Source organism: Denticeps clupeoides, chromosome 14 (genome assembly GCF_900700375.1).
Source record: "Denticeps clupeoides chromosome 14, fDenClu1.1, whole genome shotgun sequence".
NCBI classification, from domain to species: domain Eukaryota; kingdom Metazoa; phylum Chordata; class Actinopteri; order Clupeiformes; family Denticipitidae; genus Denticeps; species Denticeps clupeoides.
In genome coordinates this window covers 21,294,942-21,314,538 of record NC_041720.1, presented here as the reverse complement: position 1 = coordinate 21,314,538, position 19,597 = coordinate 21,294,942, and the positions used below count along the sequence as shown (strand labels likewise).

General features: G+C 46.9%; 1 protein-coding gene across 2 annotated transcripts in view; it reads left to right on the top strand.

The window, feature by feature from the left end:
• Positions 1-196: 196 nt before the first annotated feature.
• Positions 197-19,597, top strand: part of LOC114802862 (membrane-bound O-acyltransferase domain-containing protein 2-like) — a 35,656-nt gene continuing 16,255 nt past the window's right edge. The window contains exons 1-3 of one of the 2 annotated variants that reach the window (XM_029001991.1): positions 197-366; positions 12,927-13,072; positions 18,401-18,478. In XM_029001991.1, the coding sequence (XP_028857824.1) occupies positions 283-366; positions 12,927-13,072; positions 18,401-18,478 (308 nt within the window). In that variant the 5' untranslated portion in view covers positions 197-282. Of the gene's footprint in view, positions 367-12,926; positions 13,073-18,195; positions 18,295-18,400; positions 18,479-19,597 lie in introns of those variants that run through there. The other variant, XM_029001992.1, reaches the window with a different exon arrangement.

Sequence of the window (19,597 nt, the reverse complement as noted above, 5' to 3'; positions counted from 1 at the left end):
TTCGAAAATATTATACAAGTGCGCTTAAAACTATTCCGGAACGCGGACCTAACTGAGAGTTAGTTGATGATGATGATGATGATGATGAGCGTGTCGCGCGGCGCGGGGGTGCTGTGGCGCAACAGCCAATCGCGTCCAGCCGCAGGCAGCAGCAGCAGCAGCAGAGACCGGGGAGGAGGAAGAGGAGGAGGAAGAGGAAGAGGAGGAGGAGGAGGAGGAGGCGGCGGCGGCGCGCTGGATGTGAGCAGCACAGGCGGACGGCGACACGCGGGAATCGCGACCATGGCCACCGACACGATATCGGCGTGTACCGGGTCCAGCCTCCTGCAGCCCATCAGCGAGATCATCAATCTGCCGCTGGACCAGGTACGTTCCTCCTACAAGAAGAGAAAGATGGAGGAAGCGGGCTGCTGCCATGGCGTCATCGCGCTTTTAATGCCCCTCACCCCACACAATGGGACACGTCTTTCAGGAGGGGGACAATGACAGCGCGTTACTGCGGGGCCACATCTGTCAGGCGGCTGCGGGGTCGCGATGTGTCGCGTTGTGGAACCGAAATAACCGAGCAGGTCGGCCACAAGCTCCTGGGGACATGGAGGACCGAGCACGCTCCACGCTGACGTCCCTGAGCACAGCACCGCTCGAAAATGGCCCCTCCGCCGTCCCGTCCCCCGCCCGTCCGTCCACCCGTACTACCATCTGTCCACCCGTCCGTCCACACATCTGTCCACACGTCCACCCGTACGCCCATCTGTCCACCCGTCCGTCCACACGTCCACCCGTACGCCCATCTGTCCACCCGTCCGTCCACCCGTACTACCATCTGTCCACCCGTCCGTCCACACATCTGTCCACACATCCACCAGTCCGTCCACCCGTACTACCATCTGTCCACCCGTCCGTCCACACATCTGTCCACACGTCCACACGTCCACCCGTACGCCCATCTGTCCACCCGTCCGTCCACCCGTACGCCCATCTGTCCACCCGTCCGACCACCCATCCGTCCACCCGTCTGTCCACAAGTCCACCCGTCCGTCCACCCATACACCCATCTGTCCACACGTCCACCCGTCCGTCCACCCGTACGCCCATCTGTCCACACGCCCGTCCACACGTCTGTCCACACATCCACCCATCCATCCACACGTCCATCCACACGTCTGTCCACATGTCCGTCCACCCATACGCCCATCTGTCCACCCGTACACCCATCTGTCCCCCCGTCCGTCCGTTCGTCCACCCGTACGCCCATCTGTCCACCCATACACCCGTCATTTTACCCATCCGTCCACCCATCTGTCCACCCATCCCATCTATCCATCCATCCATCCATCCATCCACCCATCCGTCCATCCGTTCACCCATTCGTCCACCCATACGCCCATCTGTACACCCATACACCCGTCATTTTACCCATTCGTCCACCCATCCACCCACCTGTCCCGTCCACCCATCCGCCCGTCATTTCACCCATCCTCCCATCCATCCACACGTCCACCCATCCCATTCACCCATCCGCTCATCTAATCACCCATCCATCCACCCGTCCATCCACACGTCCACCCGTCCCGTCCACACATCCACCCGTCATTTCACCCATCCGTCCACCCGTCCATCCGTCAGTCCGTCCACCCATACGCCCATCTGTCCACCCATCCATCCACCCGTCCCGTCCACCCATCCGTCCACCCATCTGTCCACCCGTCCCGTCCACCCATCCACTCGTCATTTCACCCATCCGTCCACCCATATGCCCATCCGTCTGCCCATCCGTCCACACATCCACCCGTCCCGTCCATCCACTCGTCCGTCCGTCCACCCATACGCCCATCCATCCATCTGTACGCCCATCTGTCCACCCATCCGTCCACCCATCCTGTCCACCCATCTGTCCATCCGTCCACCCATCCTGTCCACCCATCCGTCCACCCGTCCAAACATACGCCCATCCGTCAACCCGTCCACCCATATGCCTGTCCGTCCACCCATACACCCATCCATCCACCCGTCCACCCATATGCCTGTCCGTCCACCCATACACCCATCCATCCACCAGTCCACCCATCCGTCCACCCGTACGCCCATCCGTCCACTCATCCGTCCACCAGTACGCCCATCCATCCACCCGTACGCCCATCCATCCACCCGTCCACCCATCCGTCCACCAGTACGTCCATCCGTCAACCTGTACACCCATCCATCCACCCGTCCACCCATCCGTCCACCCGTACGCCCATCTGTCCACCCATGCACCCATCCATCCACCCGTACGCCCATCCGTCCACCCATCCCGTCCACTCATCCGCCCGTGTATTCACCCATCCATCCACCCATCCGCCCATCCGTCCACCCTTACGCCCATCTGTCCACCCGTCCCGTCTACCCATCCGCCCGTCTATTCATCCATTCGTCCACCCATCCATCCACCCATCCACTAGTCCACCCATCCGTCCACCCGTACGCCCATCCGTCCACTCATCCGTCCACCAGTACGCCCATCCATCCACCCGTACGCCCATCCATCCACCCGTCCACCCATCCGTCCACCAGTACGTCCATCCGTCAACCTGTACACCCATCCATCCACCCGTCCACCCATCCGTCCACCCGTACGCCCATCTGTCCACCCATGCACCCATCCATCCACCCATCCGCCCATCCGTCCACCCTTACGCCCATCTGTCCACCCGTCCCGTCTACCCATCCGCCCGTCTATTCATCCATTCGTCCACCCATCCATCCACCCATCCACTAGTCCACCCATACGGCCATCCATCCACATGTACACCCATCCATCCACCCATCCATCCACCCGTACACCCATCTGTCCACCCGTCCACCCATCCTTCCATCCGTCTACCCATACACCCATCCATCCACCCGTCCACCCATACACCCATCCGTCCACCCATATGCCCATCCGTCCACCAATACACCCATCCATCCACCTGTCCCTCCACCCATCCACCCGTCCACCCATATGCCTGTTCATCCACCATCCATCCACCCGTCAGCCCATACGCCCGTCTGTTCACCCATCCATCCACATGTCCTGTCCACCTGTCTGTCCACCCATCCGTCCACCCATCCATCCATCCATCCATCCACCCATCCGCCCATCTATTCACCCATCCGTCCACCCGTCCCATCCGCTCTTCCTTCCAGCCATCCATCCACCCATACACCTGTCTGTCCTCTCATCTGTCCACCCATATGCCTGTTCGTCCACCCATCCATCCATCCATCCATCCATCCATCTGCCTGTCTGTCCACCCACAAATCTGATTGTCCAACCCCAATCCTGCAATTTTCTGCTTGACCTGCTACAGCTTTAGGATGAGGAAAGGGACCTGTCCCTCCTAGGCCAGGGTTACTGTATAAACAAGGTGGGACACCTTGGTGATCTCCTAGCTAATGTAGTTCTGTATCTACACTGCCCTTTAAAACTGGCCACATACGTCACGCCAGGCCAGTGTTGGTATCACTGTTATGGACCATCTTGCTTTTATATCTTGTACCTAATAGTAATAAGAAGTGCTCTAACCCAGAATGCCACGGTGCCACTGAGCAAAGCAGCGTCCCCACACACTGCTCCCCGGGGGCCTGTCATTGTGCCCACTGCTCACTCAGGTTGAATGCAGAGGTGACACATTTCTCTCTGTGCTGTGCTGTGCTGTGTCACATGTGACTAATGACTTTTCACTTCACCACCCAAACTGCTGCAGGACAGTGGCGATATGTGGGGGACATCCGACCGCGTCTTTTATGTGGGGTTTTAAACACGCCCACAGCACGTTTGAAAGTTGGAACTGCTCAGCAGATGACATGACACCTGAGCTAAGCGAGTAACTACGTAACCGAGATCCTGTCCTGTGGGCGAATGCTGTCTTTGTCTGCAGCGTTACTTAGCAACCGTGGCTCGAATCACCTGAGAACCGAAGTCTTTGAACTTTGTCACACAGCACGACTGCATGCAGCGCGTTACAACGTACTTATAAATATTGTAATAATGTTAAGAGTATTTGAATTATGGAACATTATGGCCAGGGAATGACTGCTGTGTTATTTCGGGTGATGAAATGATGTAATTAGTATTTGTACGATTTGTAATTGCATCGTGTAACGCGGTATGAGCTGTAACGTGAAGCCAGGGCCCACTCTCCTGTCCCAGAGACACGGGCTTCTAGTTACACGTCCATGGCGCTGTCTGGAGAAGGAGCCCTGAGGTCCTATTGAACTTCAAATTCGCTCCTTTTTTATTGTCCTCCTTCGGCTTCCTCATTGGCCAGCTGTCCCCTGGCTTTGTCCAGCGCCGAACCGATTCGGCCTGATTTGCATCTTGTTGCCATGCAGAGGTTGTTGGGGACTTGCTTCTGTTTTCTACTGGCTACCTTCTTAGTTTGCGGGACGGTGTAGATTTATGGACGTGTGTCCTTCATTCTTTGGCAGTGTGGTTGCTGTACAGAATTTGGTGAACAGTGGCTAAAAAAAAAAATGAAATAATTTAGGGATACACCACACATTCGAGGCAGTGGTGGTTAAAAGCAGAGGACACACTTTGTTGTCACTTTGTGCTGTGCTGCGGTGTATCACAATGACAATGACTTCACTTTCATTCAGATTCGATTTCATTTCTGTGCAGTAAAACGCCTGCCCGCCATGCTTCTTCCCACAATTTTCATCCCACAGTCCCAGAGAAGGACATTCGGTCTGTTTTATAGTGCGCTTTCCAGCAGCCTCTTCTATACAACATCGAACACACGTCAGCAGAAGGAAAAAGTTTCATGCTTTTTATTTATGCCTTATTTAATACAGTCTCTTCATAAGACATTTACATTTACATAAGGGTGGTAGTAGCCTAGTGGGTAAGACCCTTGTCCATGAACCAGGCGACCCAGGTTCAAATCCCACTTACTACCATCGTGTCCCTGAGCAAGACACTTAACCCTGAGTGTCTCCAGGGGGGACTGTCCCTGTAACTACTGATTGTAAGTCGCTCTGGATAGTGGCGTCTGAAATATGCCGTAAATGTAAATGTCTTCATAAGACACAGTGTTAGTTCCACTATCAGAATGTTTGAATGAAATCACCCGGGGAGCAGTGTGTGGGGACATGGGGACCTCAGTGGCACCTCAAGGCAGAACTGTCCGTTAGGACCTTTTGTAAATAAAAAGTGGTAACTAGCAACAGAACATATGAATAAAAGCAGGGGCAGCCGCATTGAAAAGCTGATGATAATAATCTGGGAACGTTCTCCAACAGCAGTCAAGTTGTGAATTGTTAGAACATTCAAACAAAAGATGACATATTCTTTCTTGAAGAGATGGGCGGAGCATTATTGTTGGGGTCAACAACCTTTTCGGAAGATTTAATCGCAGAATAACGAATTCCAATGTTACGAAGTAAAATAGTTGTCTAAAAATGGAATTGAGTAAAAGTGAAATTACCTTTTTCAAAATGAACTTAATTACAAATGAAAAACTACTCCATTACAGTAACGTGAGTTTCCACCTCTGTGTGGACGAGGCACCACAGTTTAACTCGAATTTACTCGAGTCCATGTCTGCATTGATTATGAGATTCATTTTAACATCCCTAGTGTGTACTTTCGTATAATATTGTGTTTTATTATAAGCGTCATGCCTGAAGGAGGGCAGACAGTAAAAGTGCATGAATTAGTGCTTAACTCACAATTTATGTGAGAATTGCTGGTGTCTTCTCCTTGTTAGTCACCAAGTAAAGTGAAGTAAAGTTTAGTAACTTAGCCAATGCTTTATTAAAAAGCCTTGAAGGCCATTCTTGTGACCCTCTTGTGTTATCTTCTACAGAATGTTTTAGGATAATTAGATTAAAGTTATCAAGCGTTGAAATTCATTTTCCATATGTTATGTGTCAAAATAAATTCACCCTGGCCTGAGACAATTCTTGGATAATGATGGACACAAAACAGTGAAGGAAATTGTCCTGCTGCATCTGGACAGGCCTTTTTTCTAACGTGAAGGAAGTGGAAATCAGGCATTACCATGGGACAATGAAATAAAAAGAATTAACAGTAGATATTATTTCATTTGAATAAAAAATGACCAGATCATCTCCTCATCACTTTTTGTCTGTCTCACTCTTGTCTCTGTAATCATTTTAAAGATGCAATACAGCAAGCTTCAGTCTTAAGAGGAGTCTTAAGTCATTGCAAAATTTGACAGCCGTAAAAATAATTCTTTTCATGCCAAGTAGCAGGCAGAGCCTGGCTTTGTAGGCAACACCCCTGTATCTTGTTCCTCCAGTTGGCCAGGTATTAGCCTAGGGAGCCATCTGTAGCCACACAGGCCTCCTGAGGTGGGCCCGTCGGGGTTAGCTTTATTAGCTGCTGGGACTGTTTAGTCATTTCCACATGGGTTACCCCTCAAACCACAGGTGTATATTTATCAGTTCCATTTTTACTCAGTCGATGGCAGTGCATGAAGAGGAATACCATTTTTTTGTATCTTGTGGAATTGGTTGTCATGGTAACATGGGAACAGCTCTCGAGATGTGTGGTCCTTTCAGCGTCTTCCAGTGCTGGATTTATCCCAGGGAAACCCAGATTGATGAAACATGTTAGTGGGATTATTGTGCCTCTGTCTGTATTTGGAATTTTTATTGTTATGCATTTGAAAAGCTTTGTTTGATCAGATTCAACTACTGGGCTTTATCAGGGAGCTGTAATAACCCATATTCTGTTGCCTTCATTTACATCATGAATGCACAAAACACGTCTTGTCCAATCAGAAGCTTTGTTTTTATTCTACCAAAATCAGTTGATAATAATGTGGAGAAAACTTTATAGGTGATCAAATCTGTCCATTTTAAGTCTTTTCGTAAATGATTGTAAGGTTTCAATAATTCATAATTAATCCAGTAAAAAAGTCTCACCGTGAGCTAATGATTCTGTGTTGATTGTGAAACTTGAAGCATTTTTATGATTAGCAGCTTTTTGGTTTAAAATATGTCAACACTTTCATCATTTCAGCATTGCTGATTATGAGTTTTGCTTTTTGTCAGATTAGGAATATGCTTGGGGTTTTTCCTTTCTGGTATAGAGCAGTGGAGCCTAAAATAAAAGGAAAGTGGGAATCAGTGAAATCAGTGAAGTGATCTGTGCCATTGTGACCACAGGAGGGAACAGGTTTCCATGGAGCCCAAAATTCCCACAACTAATTTAAGAAGCCTTCAAGCGACCTCATGTGTGGCTTTTGTCCAGAAGATATGAGACAGCATCTGTTTGTTTTGTACAAGAGATTTGGCGATGGTGGGGTGGTGAGGGAGCACTGCTGCGTTTGATGCTCTGTCCGCGTGGAATTGATCGAAGGAGCTGCACCTCTATATTGATTTCCTTTGAACACCAAGACCTTCTGAATTTCATTTGCATTTTTAAAAAGTTGTTTGTGCTGCATGTGCACTGATGCTGTGGTGGTTGAATATCCACGTGTTTGGGTCTGACGTGAATTACTGGCTGGGCAGTGAAGACGGGTGGTTACCCTCTCAGCACCTCCAGACAGTCATCCCATTTCTTGCTTCTGCATTAATAAAATGTTGTTACTGAATACTGAAAGCAGAGCTGAGGCCTGGAGTGCAGCTGATCTTTGTTGTTGCCACGTCCCATTAGGATTGTCCTGAATCATGGGCTCAAAAGAGCATTCGTAATCCGTACAGATAAAAGAATGAGCAAAATCACAGAGCCCAATGGTTCATGAAATGTGCCTTTCGTAATTTTTGGCCAAAAAAATCAACCGTGGTCTCTTTAGACCATAACACATTTTTTTTTGCCAGGTCTGGATGTTTTTGTACGTTTGACACAAAAAACGAAATGATATCTAGTATCTTGAATGGTTAAAATATAACCTATAATTAAGAAACAATCCTATCACTATACATAAAGCTCTGAAAAGTATCTTCACTTATTCAGTCAATATTTGAATATGGAAAGCATGTGGAAAGCATTGCTTAAAGGCCTTATCCAAACCCATGACGTCTTTTCTGATTTTAGGCCACTGTATATGATGTAATCTGGACAGTCTTGCCTTTTATCAGTATATGTGGGTGCTTGGTGGAAGAGGTGGTCACTGGACGTGAACAGGATCAATCAGGATCAATCAGCCTTATTTTAGGATGATGGTTTCCCAGCTACAAAGCTTTTTTCTCAAGGAATGCCTCCATTTCAAGGGCCAATGAGCTTTAACAACCTTGTCTCAGGGTGGTGTGTGTGTGTGTGTGTGTGTGTGTTTCCATCCTATTTGAACACCATCACTCCATTACATAGCTTGTTGTCTGTCACTTCATCATGTAGTGCAGCCCCACTTAAAACAAGGACACGGCCTTTCTCTGATTTTCTCAAAAAACCTGAATGATCTTTTTGTTAGGAGCACTTCTTTTTCAGAGAGCTGGTAAGCTGTCAGAGGAATCTAGAGGAATCTGTTTTGTTGTCATAGTGGTGTTGTTTGAGTAAATTGAAGCAGAAAAGAACATACATATTATGGTCACGGCCAACATACCACCTCCAGCCCACCAGAGGGAGCAATATCAGCCAGGGAGACAGCGACCCGGAAGCGGAAGTGAGAGCGGGCAGCATCCAGTATAAAAGTCAGGTTGCTGAATTAAATTCCCAGACACGGTGTCCACCTGTGCCACCCAAGATGCCCTCCCATCCAACCCACGCTCCCAGACTGTCCTCAAGTCAGCCATCTAAGGGTGGTAGTCGCCTTGTGGGTAACACACTCGCCTATGAACCAGAAGACCCAGGTTCAAATCCCAATTACTACAATCATGTCCCTGAGTAAGACACTTAACCCTGAGTGTCTCCAGGGGGGAACTGTCCCTGTAACTACTGATTGTAAGTCTCTCTGGATAAAGGCATCTGATAAATGCTGTAAATGAAATCTTCCTGTTCTCCTTAACCCCAGTCAAACCCAGCCTCATCCCCTCACCTCCTTCCCCGCTACTCCCCATGGAGCCAGAGCTCACCATGACCCATTGTTCTAGGCTACCCATGACTGACCGTCCACGAGCCCCAAATCCACTAGACTACGGGCACCATCAGACAGTGGGGACGGGAACCCAACCCAGGCAACATGGTTTCAGTTAATTCAGCCTTTTTGGTTAAGTTCATAACTCCACATGTGTTCATTCATAGTTTTGATGCCTTCAGTGAGAATCTACCAACATAAATGGTCATGAAAATAAAGAAAACACTTTGAATGAGAAGGCCTGTATTTTGGCCTGTACAGTATGTCTCACCCCCTCTCCGTCCACGCGTCCTACTATGGGGGCATGACACACCACTGGCCAGACACCCCGGATGCCAGCACACCCTGACCAACATTTGCAAGACGTTTTGGTGGTCAGGCCTCACCACTGACATAAAGGCATACGTTGCTGCCTGTTCCACCAGCGCCTCACACAAAGCTGACACCCAGGGACCTTCTCCTTCCTCTACCTCACCCCCATCGCCCCTGGCTACCATGATCCAGGGGTATGACTACCATTATGGTACTTGTCGACCGCTTCTCGAAGATGGCCCAGTTTGTTGCCCTTCCTGGACTCCCCACCACTGCCCAGACCACCAACATTGTCCTCCAGGAAGTTGTGCGGCTGTTTGGGCCTCCAGAAGACCTCCTATCTGACCAAACCCAAGTTTGTTGCCAGGTTCTGCTGTTTCTTCTGGGGACAACTGGGGGTGTCAGTCAGTCTGTCTTCAGGATACCATCCCCAGTCTAATGGTCAGACCAAAATGATCAACCAGGTGGAAATGTACCTCCGATGGTACTGCTCGATCTGACCCACCTCCTGGTCCCAACACCTCCTCTTGGCGGAACTTACCCAGAACCAACACTGTTCCTCGGCCACGTGGCATTCTCTTTTTGAGGTGGTCACTGGCCTCAAACCCACCTGGTTTCTCACGTCCACGATCGAGGGACCAGTGCCAGGAATCAGCAGCCGACTCTGCCAACTCCATAAAGTCTGGTCCCAAGTCCACCGGGCCCTCAACCGCACAGCCAAGCGCATGAAGCGACAGGCTGACTGGCATTGTCAACCTGCCCTTATTTACCACCCCGGAGATAGGGTTTGGGTTTCTACCTGAGGCCTGGCCGTGTCGTCCAGCCCCCGAAATCTGGGACCACATTTCGCTGGTCCTTTCCAAGTGACTCGACGCATCAAGTTGACCATCCCACATATAATGCGTGTAAGCTCGGTGTTCCATGTCTCTCACCTCGGAAAGGCTCGCTCATCCCCGTAACTACTGTTTGTAAGAAGGAGCACCACATCAACAACATGAAACATGACAACAGGCCGAACCGGAGTATTGCCCCACAGGGTCCAATCATGACACAAGGCCAATGGGCTTGCAGGGTGGCTATACTGAACTGTGCTTTTTATTTGATTGTGTGTTTGTGGTACAGCCAGGCCCGACCCTAACAAATTTGGAGCCCTAGGCAAGATTTAAGGTGGTCTTAAGGCCTTGAGTTATTGAAGCTAATGAATTTTTCTCACAGGTCTTATATTTAGTCCATTAAGTAATTTTTCCCCATTCCAGTCATAATTCACACTGCTTGACTACACTGTCAGACACACGACCCTTAATTTTGCCAAACGCAGCTCATGGCAAGGCAGGTGTGGGTCTGAATGCATCGGGTCCTATGGGGCATTTGCACGCATGGTCATATTCTCAAGGTTTCACTTCAAGAATTATTTGCGTGGTAATAGAGGATACAACCATGTGTAGAGTATTTTTAACCCATATCGGTGACAAGCAGGCAGTTTCAGATGCATAAAAAACAGGAAGTAAAATGGTCAGAATGAAACCCCGCCCCCTCAGAGGTGACAATAACAGGCTGGGCATAAAGTTGGGATGTGAGAAAACTAAATAAAAAAATAAAATCTATTTTCTTAAAACAACACGTGTATACCAGGTTTGGTGCTTGTAAGTTGAAATGTCTTTCCACAGGAAGAAACATATGAACTCCTTGTCAGTGCTTTAAAAGGAACTTCTTGACAGCATCCTGCCCAAATTTCACGTGATTTTGATGAACCTTGAACAAACACGAGTAGGTGCCGCTATACAAGACTGCCAATATTTCTTTTGGCAGCTTCATATGCCAGAAAAGGTGCGACGTGGGTCTTACATTTCATTTAAAGTTGTCCTAAAAAAGTCCTAAAAAGTCCAGACAGGGGCACAGAGTATATATGGGATCTCATGTATCATTGTGCGGGGTCCTGATGTATCATTATTATTATTACTACTACTACTTAATAGGCTTTGCTAAGCAGGTATAGGTATGGTCTTTTTATATGAAGATATATTAACTAATTTGAAGTATAGTGGAATGTTCATTTTCCTACATTGACTATGCCACAGGCCGGCCCTGGGTACAGCCGTGCCAAAGAGCAACACTGGATAAGAAGACATGGCTGAAAGAGACAAGTTTAGGTTTGGAGACAAGAATGTGAGACGCATCTATGGCAGTCCCAAAGAAAGTGCTGCTGCATCCCCTTCAAACTAGGTCTGATGAAGCAGTTTCTTACACTTCTACACAAAGAAGGATAGTGCTGTAACTGCCTTTAAATTTCCTGAAACAATATGAACAGTAAAAAATTGAACATGCGTGTGCATCTCATTGAACTGTCCTCAAATAGGGCACTTTATGACAGACCAGTCACTGATGTGTCACTGAGTTAAAAAAAAAAAGGGTTGACTTAATGCTCTCATTGTCAAAATTAAATGAAATGAATGAAAGTGAAGTTGTTCTCATTGTGATACACAGCACAGCACATGGTGCACACAATGAAATGTGTCCTCTGCTTTTAACCATGACCCTTGGTGAGCAGTGTGCAGCCATGACAGGCGCCTGGGGAGCAGTGTGTGGGTGTGGGGATGATGCTTTGCTCAGTGGCACCTCAGTGGCACCTTGGCAGATTGAGATTCAAACCTGGCAACCTTCTGATTAAGGCCACCACTGCCCCCTGGTATGTTATATAATATACAGCATATTTTATCTCATCAGGTGATTATCAAGCCCTTCCTGCACCTACTGGGGGGAAATAGGTTTTACTTATTTCAGCATTGTGATCCATTAGAGTCCAAATCCCCAAATCAGGGTTAGAAGCAGGGTGATTAGGGCCCTGAACCTGTACCCCTGTCATGCATTGTGTGTTACACTGTGATTCATTGTGATGCAGCATTTCGTGCCTATTTAGAGTTTTTTTTTTTACTTTTTGTTTATGAAATATCTCAATTTTCACAATGTCACGCTCCTGCTCCTCATTCACCCAACAAGGATTATGTACATGAGGAGAAGCATTTCTGTGAGAATTGCATCTCTCTAGAGAGCTCAAATGATCTAATCAAATCAAATGCAAATATTGCTTTTACTTTTTTCTATAATTATTATTTGTCTTACACCTGAACTTTTTCATTTGCCCTCACTTCTGCCATACAGTGATTGAATAAATGCAGCATGTGCACAACTGTGTCCAATCGGTGGGGAGTTCTTACACATAAACAGGACAAAATGTGCAGGAAAAATGAGACTTTTCAGGCATGATGCACAGCAAAATAAGGACCCAATGTCCTTCATGTTATCGGATTTTTCTTGCTTTCCCCATAGCTGATAATATTTAATAAAGGTCTTTGCATCACTTTTTATGTCGAGCACTGTATAAATAGCACTTCTTTTGCCACTGTGGATGCTTGTGCTTCTGTTGAGCACAGTTTATCCTAAATACATGTGGGATAACTTCTACTCTCTAACGTAATCTGTGCACTGATGTGGAATGTAAGCATAGTGTACATTTTTCAAGTTGTGTTGTTGGTAAATTTTGCTTGTGAAATTGTAACTTGAAACAAATGCAATAAAATAACGAACTCTTCTTCCATCTCTGGTCTCCAGGTAAATTTTGTGGTGTGCCAGCTGTTTGCACTGCTTATGGCTTTCTGGTTCCGCCTTTACCTGCACCCCAGTAAGACCAGCCCATTCATCAGGCACGTGGTGGCCACACTACTAGGACTCTATTTCGCTCTCTTCTGCTTTGGCTGGTGAGTCTCACTACAGTCTCACATTACATCTTCATTGCTTGGCTGACTGATTGTTTTTTCAATATGCAGTTTGAAGCCAACATGTTTGCTCATAAGCAGCTCACCGCCTCTGTAGTGCCTATTTGGGCTCTTATGTCAATCTGTATGGACATAGTAAAACGTATATATTATACGTATAACGTATTATAGTCATAGACAAGTAAATGTAAAGATGGACCTCAATGTGTAGCTTGACTAACATTTTGTGTAGGAAAGTATATAATAAACTCATTCCATACAAAATCTGTTAATTTTTTATGTAATTAAGGATAAATTATTGATTTTGGGTGCAGTATAGCCCCACATTATTGTATTTAAAGAGGTGCTAAACAAACAGGGACATGTAACAAAAGCTAGTTTAGGAATAATCAAATCTATATAGCGTATATTGAAAATGAGAGTATCTGATAAAGTTTGCTTTCATGACAGCTAGGCGATATACATTCCTGTCAGGAGCTCGGACATGGGGCGCACTAGGGGCTGGCACCGGATGGGCTGGTGTTGTGTACCTGGTTTAGGAGTGGGCTTTGCTGTATGCAGACGCTATGGTGCTTCTCTGGGTCAGTGGAGACCTAGAGGAAGCGGGGTCCACCTCGTACTGGCACATGGATTCCAGTCCATTGTGGTCGGACGGTTGGAGGATTCTCAGGTCTGGATCGGACGGTGTGAGGACCAAAGTCGGGATGGAAAAAGTAGTCAATATCATCAACAACAACAGTTGACACCCCCCACACTTGACCCTTCTGCACACAAGGAGTGAGCATGCAAATGGTGTCAGTGCAGGGCTTGGGTGATTGGGACCAAGATGCATTTATAGCATTTACCAGACACCCTTATTCAGAGTGACTTATAATCAGTAGTTACAGGGACAGCCCCCCCCGGAGACACTCAGGGTTAAGTGTCTTGCTCAGGGACACAATGTAAAGAATTTGGGTGTGACTTTTGATGCTGGTTTGTCATTTGCTTGTCACATTAAAAATATTTCCAGGACGCCATACCTCCACCTAAGAAACATTGCTGGATTTAGGAAGTTTCACTCCACGTTTCTATACGTTCTGGCCTTCCCAACACTCCCCTCACCATTAGTAACACTGCAGTAGTTAGTGCCCCTGGGAAATGTCTAGTTCTTTGTTCAATTACTGTCATTTGTTGCTAACTCATCTCTCTCCTTGTCGCTGTTGCCTCTGGCCTGCTCACCCGGAGCTTTGAGCACTGTTCTGTTTGTTAGGCACTTTGTGACAATATACATTGTAAAAAGCGGCATATAAATGAAGATTGATTGATTGAACATGATTCTATTGTGATCAGATGGGTGGAGGTAGGACACAATCACCATGGGAAGGTTATTCCCTTACAAAGAGAAAACGAACCTCAGCCATTGAGTCTCTTCAGAGATCAGTATTCTACTCATCTCACCAATCATCTCGACTTGTCATCTCCAAATTAAGTTCCCCCTTATTCTGGGCATCTCACCTGCCCACTCATCATTCTCATCATAACAAACATATCACCAGTGGGTGATACTAGTATTCCCCTCATGCATTTGCAGATTAAAGGCACATCTGTTATTGAGTTCATGATTAAGTTACCTGCTGCATTGATAACAACTCGTCTGGATCCCAGCTGAAGTTGCGCAGTCAGGGTGAAGTGGTCGGCATTATGGTAGGAGCAAGATGATCAGGTACGCATTCCCCACAGTTTACCTGGCGTTCCTGTTTCCTGACTGTAGGGGGCAGATGGCACAGTAAGGCCAGGGATTGTTGCACGTGGAGATGAGCACAGTTTGATGGTGTTACTCAGCTATTCACTGTGGAAGTGGATGCATCAGATGTGGTGCAATCCTATCACAACTCTACCTGGACCAGAAGCTCGACCCATGCTGCTTCTTCTCTAAAATGTTTATTCCCACTCAGCAGTGTTATGGGGTGGTGGACAATGAACTGCTGGCCATCGAATGAGCACTGGAGGAATAGCGGCACTGGCTTCAGGGCTGCAAAACCCTTTTCTTGGTTTGAACATTCAAAATCTCCTGTCCCTCCACCAAGCCAAGCAGTTGAATTCCAAGCAAGCCTGTTAAGTGGTGTTCTACAGTGGTGTAGAAGGCAGGTGCACTTTCCCATTAACACTCCTACTCCGTAAACGTCTGGGACCTTTTTCCTGGGACCTGGGACCCACTAACTAGGCCTCGGACCCTTTTTGAAACTGAACCATGCTGCTGCTGAGTACACAATTCAGGAGCAGAGGAGCAGCAGGATTTACCGTTGCATGGAAGGCTGTAGAGGAGTCAGGTGGAAACGCTCTGTTCCAGATGGGCTTGGTTTGTCAGAGGCATAGCGAGGGTCAGAATTCATCACAGGCAGGCAAGGGCAATCCAGAAATCGTGGTCGTAAAGCAGTCGGTTGACAGGCAGGCATTATGGCCACGCTGATGGAATCCTGATGTTGGAGGTCACCTGTGGGTTGTCCTTCTCCCTGGCTTTCGTGTATGTTAATGCTCCAGAAGGGGCGGAGCTCCAGTCCTTTATAGGCTGTCCGGATTGGGCACAGGTGAAAAGACCAGGTGCCGTCAATCCTGACAGTTAATGAGACTACCTGAGCCAGAGTGATTGACTTTGAAACCGCCAGTTGAAAGAACTGCATTGTAAATGGGTGATAGATAATGTCTAACGCCACCTTCTCTGTTTAGTGAGGGTTGTGCAATCTTGCAGTAAACTGCTTCTGAAAGTGAAGTGATTGTCTAACTGCATCTAACCCATCACCCTGAGTGAGCAGTGGGCACCATGACAGGCACCCGGGGAGCAGTGTGTGGGGACGGTACTTTGCTTAGTGCACCTCAGTGGCTCCTTGGTGGATTGGGATTCGAACCAGCAACCTTCTGATTCCTTAACCCATAGGCCACCACAGCCCCAAATGGAGCTCCTGCAAGCCGCGCTGGATCAAGAGCAGCGGGCCAGCGGCAGGCTCGCAACGGTCCGGCACTGAGTGACTCCTTGAAATGCTTGTGTTTCTTCTCCTTTCCCTCTGTTCTAGTGGGAATCTTTTCTGCCGAGGGGTGTAGGGTTCTGATTACTCCCAGTTTGTGTTCCAGAGGGTGGTGGGAGTCAAACAGAAAGCATTGATCCTTATGTGTGGGTTGCCTGTACACTTCAATGTTGAGGCTCCTGTCCTCCTCAATGTGTACCCTACAGTCCAAGAAGGACAAGCTGTTGCCTGTGACGTCTTCTCACGTGAATATGATGTGTTTGGTGAAATTTTTAATCATCACCCAGGTATCCTCCACATACCTGAACCAGTGGCTGGGTGTAATCCCTGGGAACAAACTCAGGGCTCTGCTCTCTACGTCTTCAATGTAGAGATTAGCAATAATGGGGTACACAGGTGATGCCCTGGCACAGCCATGTTTTTGTCTGTAAAAACAGTCATTGTACTTGAAATATGTGGTGATGAGGCACAGGTCCAAAAGCTGGTTCTGTCAGAGAGGGTACTATCTTGAAACAGACGTTTCCTCATGATCTGGACAGCTTCAATTGTGGGAATGCAGGTGAAAAGAGAAACCATGGTTTCATCTATGCCCGGTTTAAGGTTTTGAACTTTGTTGACAAAGTCCTGTGAGTTGTTAATGTGATGAAATGTGTTTCCAACCAGAGGACCTAGGATGGTGGCTAGATGCTTGGAAATGTTGTATGTGACTGAATTGATGCTGCAAACAATGGGTCTCATTTTCAGCATCAATTCAATCATTCAGCAGGTGGTGTTCCTTCTTTCCCTGGTGAAGCATGGTGTAGCTTCACCAGGGTGCAGGCGGTAGTATAGGAACCGGTCAATAACTTTGTCTTTCTCCAGGTGTTGTAGACAGTCTATGACTTCTAAACGTAAGAACTATAATACGGGATTTTATAATGGCCAAATATAATCAAAACAGTTGTTTAGCCTTACCAGGGTTTGTCGTTTTTTGTGATATATTTAATTTTGTAGAATATTGTATTTTGAACTGGGCATTTCAGGTTGTTATAAGTAGTTTGTATGTTTCACTTTGAAATGAAACATTTCACTATTAGTATGCGGCTTTTCATTGATATACAAGCAAGTGTCCTTTATCATATCGCAATCGCATATCGCAATATTGATCTCAATAATCGCAATATGTCTTTTTCTCCAAATCGTGCAGCCCTAGTTAAAAGCAGTGAACACATTTTGTTGTGTCACCATGCGCTGTGCGGAAGAGTATCACAATGACACTTCACTTTCATCTCCACACAAGATTCGTCAATATTCAGTGGAGAGTAGTCCCTCCGTTCTCTTCTGAAGTCAACAATCTTTCATTTACGAGTAGTAGAACCAGGGCATGTGAGCAGGAGATCAAGGACTGAACCAAATAAAATGTAATGTGTTATGTAAGATTTACAGATTTACAATGGATTTATGCTGTGTCACTGTACAAAATGATGTGTCATTACTATTGCACTGTAATGCTGCTGCAGGCACCTACATGCAATGAATTCAGTGGTTTGGCAGAACAGTCTGTCTGTTATGACAGCAGCTCGTTGGTAAAGAAGGATGCAAAATCCCCTTATTTTGTTGGCAGTAATACATGCTGCTGCCTGCAAGCATGTATTCAAAATCTTTTTTATATTGTCATCAATATTCTTACTGCTTTCACTGGAATTATGTGAAGTATATTTGACCCTGTATGACCCGCACTTCTTCTGTTTCGCAGCTGAACAGCCTCATACACAGCAAGCTGTCCTGCTCTGTGTTTCGGTTTCTTTCAGCAGTTTGTGCAGCTGTAGCTCTTCTGTTGCATCTTCACTGATGTTCACCTGTGAGCCGCATGAACCCTGTGGAAAGAGGCATGAGAGCATGCTGTTGCCATGTTGCCCTTCAGACGTCTAGTAACCTTTGATTGAGTTACTAAATTGAATATTTCAGTTTTACCACCAGCTCACCATGCCTTGGAACACGAACGTAAGCAGAAGAATCCTGCCTACTTGATCTTGTTTCCTGCAGCCTGCCTCTTGAAATGCGATCCTCACATCAGAGACTTCTTCCCGCTGCCACATGTTGAGGAATCTGATTGCAGTCTGGGTTGTGCAATGTTTGGTGTGATCTCTGCATTACTATGAAGGAAAACTGGTCATTAAGACTAGTGCGCCCTGAGCAGCACCTCAGGACAATATGGAAAGGGTTAGGGTTTTTATGGAAAAACACAGCTTTTCTTCTAGTCTAGTGCTCGTTTTATATGTGATAGGTGTCTGATAGATTTTTCTGTCTTTTGTCTCTATGTATACAGGTATGCCTTACACTTCCTGGTCCAGAGTGGGATCACTTATGGCATCATGATCTTGGCTGGAGTCGAGCACATACACAAGTGAGTACAAGTGAGGCTGAAGGTGACCTAGAGGGTGAGACACTCACCTATGTTCTAAGCCCACTTACTACATTTACATTTACAGCATTTATCAGACGCCCATATCCACAGCGACTTACAATCAGTATTTACAGGGACAGTCCCCCCCTGGAGCAACTTATGGTTAAGTGTCTTGCTCGGGGACACAATGGTAGTAAGTGGGATTTGAACCTGGGTCTTCTGGTTCACAGACAAGCGTCTTACCCACTTGGCTACTACCACTTACTACCATTGTGTGGGCATCTGGTAAATGCTGTAATTGTAAAATATGATGAGTACAGATCCACCTGGCACAATGAAACATCTCATCTTGCTTTTATATATTTATTCTCACGCAACCTGTCCTCCTTCAGAACTCATCACTGATTTACACAGTCAAATGTTTGGAATCACCCACTTTTGGGGCAGTGGTGGAATAGCGGTTAAGGAATCCTGGCTTGAATCCCGATCTGCCACTGAGGTGCCACTGAGCAAAGTACCGTCCCCACACGCTGCTCACTAAGGGTGATGGTTAAATGCATAGGACACAGTTTGTTGTGTGCACCGTGTGCTGTGCTGCTGTGTATCACAATGACAATCACTTCACTTTACTCATTTGTGGGTCTTTCATTTATAGTTTTCATTATAGAACAAAATTTGTTTAAAACTTTTTTATTTTTGAAATTGTATTATCGGTTGTTACGAACCGGTCTAGGGCTCCGGCCCGTAACAAAAGTAAGGACACAAACGTAAACCTACTAAGACGAAACGGATAGTTTTAACAAGTATTTTATTAACTACTAAATATATAAATAAAGAAGAAATACATACAAAACGAATTACAATGAATAACAGCAAACAAAACAGGAAAACAGAGAAAAACAGACAAACACCGAAGCAGGCCGACACAACAAGTTGCGTCGCCTCCTGGGGGAAGCGCAGGGGAAACCGGAAGTGATGTCAAAGGGAAAGGGTAGGAAGGCGGGTGGGTGGATGGCACGGCAAGCGCAGCCCCGAAAAAGGAGACTGAGGCTCCTTTTATTCTGTCTGTCCCACAGCAGGTACAGGTGGGCTCAATTTACAAAATCACCAGGCACCTGC